Genomic DNA, 10,000 nt, shown 5'->3' on the forward strand with positions numbered 1-10,000 from the left:
ATAAGTAGACTCTGGTACGAACTGATTGTAATCACTTGAACATTATGGTAACAGTTTAGATTATCATTTAATCCTTTCATCTGGCTGCTTCATTGTAACTTAAATGTTATTTAATTTCTTCTTCTTCTTCTTCTTCTTCTTCTTCTTCTTCTTCTTCTTCTTCTTCTTCTTCTTCTTCTTCTTCTTCTTCTTCTTCCTCTTCTTCTTCTTCTTCTTCTTCTTTTCTTCTTCTTCTTCTTCTTCTTCTTCTCTTCTTCTTCTTCTTCTTCTTCTTCTTCTTCTTTCTTCTTCTTCTTCTTCTTCTTCTTCTTCTTCTTCTTCTTCTTCTTCTTCTTCTTCTTCTTCTTCTTCTTCTTCTTCTTCTTCTTCTTCTTCTTCTTCTTCTTCTTCTTTTCTTCTTCTTCTTCTTCTTCTTCTTCTTCTTCTTCTTCTTCTTCTTCTTCTTCTTCTTCTTCTTCTTCTTCTTCTTCTTCTTCTTCTTCTTCTTCTTCTTCTTCTTCTTCTCTTCTTCTTCTTTCTTCTCTTCTTCTTCTTCTTTCTTCTCTCTTCTTCTTCTTCTTCTTCTTCTTCTTCTTCTTCTTCTTCTTCTTCTTCTTTCTTCTTCTTCTTCTTCTTCTTCTTCTCTCTTCTTCTCTTCTTCTTCTTCTTCTCTCTTCTCTCTTCTTCTTCTTCTTCTTCTTCTCTCTTCTTCTTCTTCTTCTTCTTCTTCTTCTTTTCTTCTTCTTCTTCTTCTTCTTCTTTTCTCTTTCTCTCTCCTCTTCTTCTCCTCTTCTTCTTCTCCTCTTTCTTTCTTCTTCTCTCTTCTTCTTCCTCTCTTCTTCTCTATCTCTTCTCTCTTCTTACCTTCCTTCTTCTCTCTCATCTCTCTTCTTCCTCTTCCTCTTCTTCTTCCTTCTTCTCTCTTTCTTCTTTCTCTTCTTCTTCTTCTCATCTTCTTCTTCTTCTTCTCTTCTCTCTCATCTCATCTCTCCTCTCTACTCCTCTTTCACTTCTCCTCCCCTCCTCCTCCACCTCCTCCTCTTCCTCCTCTTCCATACTTTTCTCTTCTTCTTTACTTCTTCTTCTTCTTCTTTCTCCTCCTCCTCCTTTTTTATTATTCCATCTTCTCCCCTCCTCCTCCATTCCTCCTCTTCCTCCTCCTACTCATCTTCCTCCTGCTTATCTTTCTCTTCCTCATCTTTCTCCTCCGTCTCCTCCCATCCTCCTTCCCTTCACCTCCCTCTTCCTCATCAACCTCCTTCTCCTCTTCCTCCTCTTCCTTCTTTCTCTTTCTTCTTTTCCATCATCATCATCATCATCATCATCATCATCATCATCATCATCATCATCATCATCATCATCCCTCTCTAACTCCTCTTTCACTTTTCCCCCTCCTCCTCCACCATCCTCCTCTTCCTCCTCTTCCATACTTTTCTCTTCTCTTTAAACAATTGGCATTTTATTTTTGATTTACCTTGTAGACCATGCAAACTCTTTAAATTTACTTGTCTCACTAAATCTTTACAAGTACTGCAAATTGAGACCCATCGTCTCAAAACGGTATTATGTCGGAACGAACAAGATGCTTAAAATCCAAATTAAATGTTAAACTGGTCAAAATTTTAAATTGTTGGCATTAGCACCCTAAAATATGGTATCCATTGTCCTCAATAAAACATACAAACTATACACAAGTCTGATATTTCTGGCTATAAATTCAATTTTCAACAGCTTAACCAACCCGACTTAATACCGTTTTGAGGCGAAGGACCACAATTGAGTATTCGTCTTGTCATGAGTTAAAGTTCCTCTAAAACTTTCATCTATTTAACTCCGTAAAAACAACTCACTGTTCTCGTGACCCGGTAACCAAATACTACTCACCAAATGCCACAAACAGTTTACTTGAATTCCGATTCTCTTTTCAACAAAATTACGTTGTAGGTTACGGTTATCTCAAAAAGGTACACCGATATATATATATATATATAGCGAACTATTATTTCATATTTCGATAAACTAGGGTTGCCAGAACAGCTAGTCAACAAGAAGAAAAAAAACCTTTAAAATAAAACAACAACAACAACAACAAACAAACAAAAACAGCAAAAATAAAACAACAACAACAACAACAAACAAACAAAAAACAGCAAAAATAAAACAACAACAACAACAACAAACAAAAAAAAAAACAGCAAAAATAAAACAACAACAACAACAACAAACAAAAAAAAAACAGCAAAAATAAAACAACAACAACAACAACAAACAAAAAAAAACAGCAAAAATAAAACAACAACAACAACAACAAACAAAAAAAAAACAGCAAAAATAAAACAACAACAACAACAACAAACAAAAAAAAACAGCAAAAATAAAACAACAACAACAACAACAAACAAAAAAAAACAGCAAAAATAAAACAACAACAACAGCAACAAACAAAAAAAAAACAGCAAAAATAAAACAACAACAAAACAACAAACAAAAAAAAAACAGCAAAAATAAAACAACAACAACAACAACAAACAAAAAAAAAACAGCAAAAATAAAACAACAACAACAACAACAAACAAAAAAAACAGCAAAAATAAAACAACAACAACAGCAACAACAGTAAAACGACAACAACAACAACAAAAAACAGCAAAAATAAAACAACAACAACAGCAACAACAGTAAAACGACAACAACAACAAAACAAACAAAAATAAAACAACAACAACAACGTGTCTGTGTGTGCTTTTATATGTATGTGTCTGTATGTTTGTGTATGTATGTGTTTGTATGTGTGTGTGGGGGGGGGGGTGTCAAGTGTTAAATGGTGCTAGCTGTTGGCTTGGGACTGCTTGTTAAGCTCTATAAGCACATTTAGTGAACACAGTGTTATCTATAAAATCATTAAAAGAAAAAGAATCGAATTACTGGATAGCTAATATTCTTTTCATAAACTTTCACACGCTCTAAAACAAAGACTGAATCACCCATGAGATAAATGCAAGTTAACTCCAGCATTCGAGAAAAACAAGTATTTAAAAATTTGGCCAGAAAACTCGTCCTTCAAATATTAATCGATTTAAATGACCCTCATCTTGGCAAAAAAAACCTCTCAAACCAAAGACTCCACGAAGTCCCAGGTTTGAGAGTTTTTGCCAAGATGAAGGTCATTTAAATCGATCGATATTATAAGGACGAGTTTCCTGGCCAAATTTTTAAATACGTGTTTTTTCCTGAGTACATCAGCTAAGTACATAGATAATGCCATTACAATGAAATTAGTTTGGCCTTTTCTACAATCATTTGTCCTGCCGCCATTCAACAACACGGAATGTTAACCATCGGGCCAGGCCATCATCAAAATTTGCTGGCCCTAATTGGTGTCGTGTGGGGTGACTGGTAGTGTATGGATTCAGTGGTGTAGCTCCTCAAGTAACCCACTATGAATTGGATTCAGTAGTTTGATGTCACGCCGCCCGGCAACGGCGGCCATCTTGGTTCTAAACAAAGAAAATCATTACTTTTTATTCTTCATGCTGGCTAGAATTTTTCATATGCCTTGTGATCAGAATGTGTAAAAGTCAAAACATCATCAAATTTATGGGTTTTTTTCCCTCTGGATACGCTTTATACTCGCCGGAGAAATATTTCATACGGGCGTCCGCCATTGTTCCGATAGTTTAGAGCCAGTGTTACTAAGTTACCATGCGTCATTAGGAAGGAAGTGACGTTACGACTGTTGAAGACTATTACAGGCTATGAATCGGGTTCGAGACCCAAGTCGTGCGGCGTAAAGTTGAGTCTTTGAAGAAGGTCTTTTTCCATCAGCAGACAACAAAAGGGAAGAACATTCGTGACGTCATACCCTCTACTTTTCCGGTTCCAAAATTCTTGGAAGTGTGTATGTAGTTTGGCCTTTTCTATAATAATTTGTCCTGCCGCTATTCAACAACACGGAATGTTAAACATCGGGCCAGGCCATCGTCCAAATTTGCTGGCTCTAATTGGTGTCGTGTGGGGTGACTGGTAGTGTATAGATAGTATGCGCTTGGCCAAGAAGCTCACAACATTGCCAACCGGAAGTATAACGGACCAACACAAACAACTGTGTGTATCCATGAACGTATATAGTCAGGTTAATACAGTTCAGTGAGCAATACTCATAAACGCGGATGGCAAAAAACAATAACAAAGACTTGAGTGACGTCATCTTCGAACTATCTATAGCGTTAGTGGTGTATGTAGCACCTCACGTAACCCACTATGAATCACAGGCTATGAATTGGGTTCGAGACCCGTTGCGTGCGGCGTAAAGTTGAGTCCTTTGAAGAAGGTCTTTTTACATCAGCAGACTACAATAGAGAAAATCGTGACGTCATACCCTCTACTTTTCTGGTTCCAAAATTCTTGGAAGTGTGTATGTAGGTTGGCCTTTTCTATAATAATTTGTCCTGCCGCCATTCAACAACACGGAATGTTAAACATCGGACCAGGCCATCGTCAAAATTTGCTGGCTCTAATTGGTGTCGTGTTGGGTGACTGGTAGTCTATAGATTCAGTGGTGTAGCACCTCACTTAAAAATAATATTTAAAAAGGATTGAGCTTTTATATAGCGCAACATCCACTAAATGTGCTCAAAGAGCTTTACAAGGATTCCCTGGTCAACAGCAACATTTAACATTTAGGACGGGACATAACGCCTGTTAGGCGATGTTGCAATCTTTTTTTCGGGAAGAGACAACGCTGTAAACGGCGAGGTACTCAAATTACACCTGAGTACGATGAGTGAGAGAATGTGAGAAAAGAGTCTTTTCCAAGGACTCAACTATGCGCAGGGAGGTACTTGCTGTGTCTTCTATCCCTCTAGATCTGTTTTCCAACTTGCTTCCTGTCTTTGTCATGGAATTAGATTATTTGTTTTTGTCCTGGTCCAGGCCGGATGCCCGTGCTGAGAGGGAAACAGTCAAATGAATAGTTAGTTTTGGGAGATGATATTTTTTTCCTTGTAAATCATCTCTCTATTAAGCACTGTATTGTGTTTTGTTTACGTATTATATATGATTTGTAAACATTTGAGTGTGTTCCTCTTAGTGGGGGTCTCTGTTTATGTCTGGACGAGACTTATAGGTGATCTCAAACTAAGTACTTTGATAGTGTGCTCTTGGAATCTACATCTGTTTCCTATTTGAACCAATTCCCCTTTGTCTTACCGTTTCTTGGATACTTTGATTGTAATTCTAGAGCTTTTTAATTTCCCATTCTTGGAATCTACATATGATCCCTATTTGTTCCCAGTTCCCCTATGTCTTACTTTTTCTTGGATGCTTTAATTGTAATTTTAAAACTTTTTACTATCCCATTTACTTCCTTTATACTGGTGGTGATATGACCTTAATGTGTTGCAAGCGCCTTAAAACCCTTAAAAAACAAAACCAACTCAGACAAAAAAGAGTTTCAGCCGGTGTGACACAGTCTGTGATCGCCCACGAAATATCAGGATTGGTGGCTATCTAGTAATGTCTATGGTATTTAGTCACATTCTATCATTATAGGGAATGAGATTAGCGGAAGAGTAGCGTCCCTTGATTGGACGTCACACAGAGAGAACGTCAATTTGGTATTGCGCATGCGTCTCTCTCGTCCTCGTTTTCGGTGAAGTGTCTCAAGCCGCTTTCACCGGAAGCAATGACGAGAGACGCATGCGCACGATTTCCACCTTTATTCCATGTGCGGCTATGTGGCCTAGTGGTATGACACTGGTTTTCGGATCGGAAGGTTCTGGGTTCGAGCCTCGCTCGGCGCATAGTGGAGTCCTTGGAGAAGGCTCTTTACTCACATTCTCTCACCGTACTCAGGTGTAAAATGAGTACCTGGCCGTTAACAGCGTTGTATCTGTCCGATAAAAAAAAAATCAAATATCGCCTAAGAGGCGTCATGTACCGTCCTACATGTTAAAATGTTGCTGGTGGCCAGGGACCCCTTGTAAAGCGCTTTGAGGACGTTTAGTGGATATTGCGCTATTAAAAGCTCTTTTTTTTCACTAGCATTAATACTGAGAATCACGTGATAGCTAGTAAACATTATCTGAAGCCATTCGAAATAGCCCCATGTCAGCTCACCTGAACGAAGAATTTTTTTCTAAACACAAATTACTGAAAACGCCCCCCCCCCCCCCTCCCCCACGCTATAACTTAAGCTTACCCTTCTCACATTATGTTTACGATGGTTCATTCAAGCAACTCTTTGTTTTGCTTTCGTTTTTGGCAACCAATCAACAATGATGGTTTCGAATTACAACGTTTTGATTGGTTGTAAAAACCAACGTTACAGGAGGCGTCTCGTGTCGACACCTTTCTTGACTGAACGCGAGCGAGAGGGAACCCAATAAACGATAAAAGTAAAAATCGACGTTAATAACTTTGGCCCCTGCTGTTGCTAGTGTTGACAAAATACCCCCTAGCGGATTCTGTATTGCCAATTATAGACCGGAAGCTACAATTCTGTGTATATATATATTATATATATATATATATATATATATATATATATATATATATATATATATATATATTTTTTTTTTTTTTTTTTTTTTTTTTTGTTTTTTTTTTTTTTTTTTTTTTTTTTTTTTTTTTTTTTTTTTGTTTTTTTTTGGTACAGAGGAACCCATAAAGTTTTGTTGAGTTCGTTCCACGGAGTTGCACATCGCTTTCGACTTTGCTGATCTCTATAAGTATGAGCGACGGCCCATTTGGGATTTAATAAATTGAATTATTTAACTTTGAAAATTTATTTTGAGCAATATTATGATTCCAAAAGAGATTGGATAGGAGGATGGGAGGGGAGAAGGGGAGGGGGGGGATGACCGATTGAATGGCGGGGAGATAAAGGGAATGAATGTGACTCCATAAATAAGGGAACAATATAAAACAAACGACGTTTGAAGAAGGCCAAAGGCCGAAACGTCGTTTGTTTTGTGTTATTCCCTTATTTATGAGTCACATTTACTCCCTTTATCTCTCTCTCTCTCTCTCTCTCTCTCTCTCTCTCTCTCTCTCTCTCTCTCCTCCTCCATTTTGACAGATACAATCCATTATTATTATTAATAATATTTCAATTTCTAATTATATAGTTTTGTTATAATATTATTTTAAGAATCTATTTCATTATAGCCTACATTATGATAAAATGAATATTAGATATATTTTTTAGCTATCTATCTGTCAAGATCTAACATAAGCTTTATCATTATCATGGATTGTTTTTCCTAATATGTGAACCTTCTTCTCAAAACGGTATTAAGTAGGGTTGGTTAAGATATTGAAATTTGAATTTATAGCCAGAAACATCAGACTTGTGTTGAGTTTGTATGTTTTATTGAGGAGAATGGACACCATATTTTAGGGTGCTAATGCCAACAATTTAAATTTTTGACCAGTTTAACATTTAATTCGGCTTTTAAGCATCTGGTTCGTTCCGACATAATACCGTTTTGGGACGATATGTCACATATAAGCATACGTGAAATTGTATCCTTATGGAGGTAATAATTTGTTACAGTGAATGACGTAATCAGTCGGATGGTGAAAAGGTTTGAACTGAGATATGGCCAAGTTTAGTTAGAAAGTCAATTTTTATCCAAAATGAGTTCTTGTCATAAATGATTAAATCAACCCTTTTTGTACATCTTGGGGAAATATCAAAGCTTAATTTCACTTCTAAATATTTTTTACAGCTAGTCAAGTTGAAAAAGTATGAAATTTGAGAAAAATTGCTGGATACCTCTCCCATTACATCTGACCACCATCATCATCATCATCATCATGTAGTTCCATATCTGAAGGAGACGTCGGAGGTCATCTTCTGCCAAGCTGATCTATCTCTTGCCAATTCTATTAAAGCAGCGCCACCTTTCTCAGCTTCATCTGTTCAAGTTCTTATCCCTTTCAAATAAGTTATTCTTTGTCTTCCTCTTATTCTTTTTCCATTCATCTTTCCAGTCAAGGCGAGTACTTCCAAACCAGGGTGGCGGATAATGTGTCTGACCATAACTTCACGAAAAGTCATCCAATGTACTTCCAATATAGATTAGAATGCTCTGGGGAAGCATATTCTTTCAGAAAATGCAACAAAACAAAAAAAATGCCAAATGTTCGCCTTGCGACTGATTATGTCATGCACTGACACAAATATTATTACAAACACTTGAATTACATTGAAATCGAATATGCTTGTTTTTTCCATTCATTTCCCTCAGATTTGCAAGACAGAATAATGGGACCGTTGTTTTGGAGAGAGGAAAATGGAGAACATGAAAATTCAACAAATAGGAAGATACGATGAATAATTAATGTGATAAATTAATTAATGCCTCATTCTCACAACTTGAATCGAAATTACACGAACAATGACTGCAACTTGTGTAGGTAAATTCTGGGCTGTGACGTCGTTCATCGCCTCACTGTCGTCTGCTCTTGGATTCTATTTCCCGTATTGGATAAAGGGACAGTTCGTTGCAGACGACGGAGTATTTCCGCTCTACTTCGGTATTTTCCGGAGATGTTCGTACCCAATCGTCAAGGGGGATGGGTCGGTGACGGTCGTGGAGGAGTGTGGCAGATACAGCACATTTATGGATATCCCGAGTTTGTTTTGGCAGGTAGGTGCATAGAGAATGCAGGACTAGAGGGGACAACAGGTAGGAAAACGTCATCAAAAGTGGCTAGGGCGAGATCGAGCGCCGCCATTTTATTTTTTATGTTATACAACCAGGGACGATTAGCCACTAAAAAGTGGCTGTTGTCTGGTCTGCTCCCTAGTCTGTGGGTAGGTGTGGACACAAGTAGATTTTTGACCAATCAAAACACAGATATTTATCTGTCGCGCTCTGAAATAACACATACCTATAATTTTGACTTTTTGCCAGAAAACGTGTCCTTCAAATATCGATCTATTAAAAGACTTTCATCTTGCCAAAGAAATAATCAAACCTGAGAATTCAATGAACCGAGCCGATAGATTCATTTTGTTTTTTAGTTTTTAATTTTAGTACGGCTATGTGGTCTTGTGGAATGACACTCGCTTTCGGATCGGAAGGTCCTGGGTTCGAGTCTCGCGCTTGGCGCATAGTTGAGTCCTTGGAAAAAGCTCTTTATTCACATTCTCTCACCGTACTCATGTGTAAAATGAGTACCTGACCGTTAACAGCGTTGCCTTTGTCCGAAAAAAATTGTAATATCGCCTAAGAGGTATCATGTCCCGTCCTACATGTTAAATGTTTCTGTTGACCAGGGACCCCTTGTAAAGCGCTTTGAGCATATTTAGTGGATATTGCGCTATATAAAGCTAAACTTTTTTTTTTTGATATACAAATATTCAAGTTTGTTGGGTTTTTTTTTTTAACTTAGCCGATAACAGCGTTGCCTCTGTCGAAAAATCAGTAGTTCCTAAAGCGCATTGCCGACGGTATAAATTTTGTCCCACATGTTAAGCCATGTTGTTAATTGAGAACACAATAGGGTTCAACATTCTTGACGTCACTTCTCTTGTAATGATGCATAGTAACTTAGTAACTGGTTCTAAACTATCGAAACAATGGCGGACGGCCTAATGAAATACTTTTTCCGACGAGCATAAAAGTGTATCCATAGGAGAAAACCATTATAAATCTGATCATGTTTTGACTTTTATACATACATCTGATCACATGACATTTGAAAAAGTTCTAGTCAGCATGAAGAATAAAAAGTACCGATTTTCTTTGTTTAGAACCAAGCTGCTGGTTGCTGGACGGACGTGACATCAGACTATTGAATCCTATTATTTAGTGGATTTAACGCTTTATGAAATCTCAAGTCATCAAATTTATTATCTCTAGTTGACTTATTTGTCTTTTTTCCTTTTTTTGTGTACAGATGTCCACGATAGCCGTTGGTAGCGGGACATTCCTGGCCTTGCTGTTGTCGCTGATAGCCCTGGTATCGCTGTGTTTCCGGGACATTGTCACTGTCAAAGTGGCAAGGGTGC

General features: G+C 37.5%; 1 protein-coding gene across 4 annotated transcripts in view; it reads left to right on the top strand.

Moving 5' to 3' along the window:
- LOC144955856 (LHFPL tetraspan subfamily member 6 protein-like) overlaps nucleotides 1–10,000 on the top strand; it is a 38,394-nt gene that overhangs the window by 17,407 nt on the left and 10,987 nt on the right. For all 4 annotated transcript variants that reach the window (XM_078886068.1, XM_078886066.1, XM_078886067.1 and 1 more), the window contains 2 exons: nucleotides 8,232–8,633; nucleotides 9,889–10,000. The exon at nucleotides 9,889–10,000 is cut by the window's right edge and continues 24 nt beyond it. In XM_078886068.1, coding sequence (XP_078742194.1) covers nucleotides 8,382–8,633; nucleotides 9,889–10,000 — 364 coding nt within the window. In that variant the 5' untranslated portion in view covers nucleotides 8,232–8,381. The remainder of the gene's footprint in view (nucleotides 1–8,231; nucleotides 8,634–9,888) is intronic.

The sequence above is a fragment of the Berghia stephanieae genome, chromosome 10 (assembly GCF_034508935.2).
Source record: "Berghia stephanieae isolate SIO BIC M18660-M18661 chromosome 10, UCSD_Bste_1.3, whole genome shotgun sequence".
In the NCBI taxonomy this organism is placed as follows: Eukaryota; Metazoa; Mollusca; class Gastropoda; order Nudibranchia; family Aeolidiidae; genus Berghia; species Berghia stephanieae.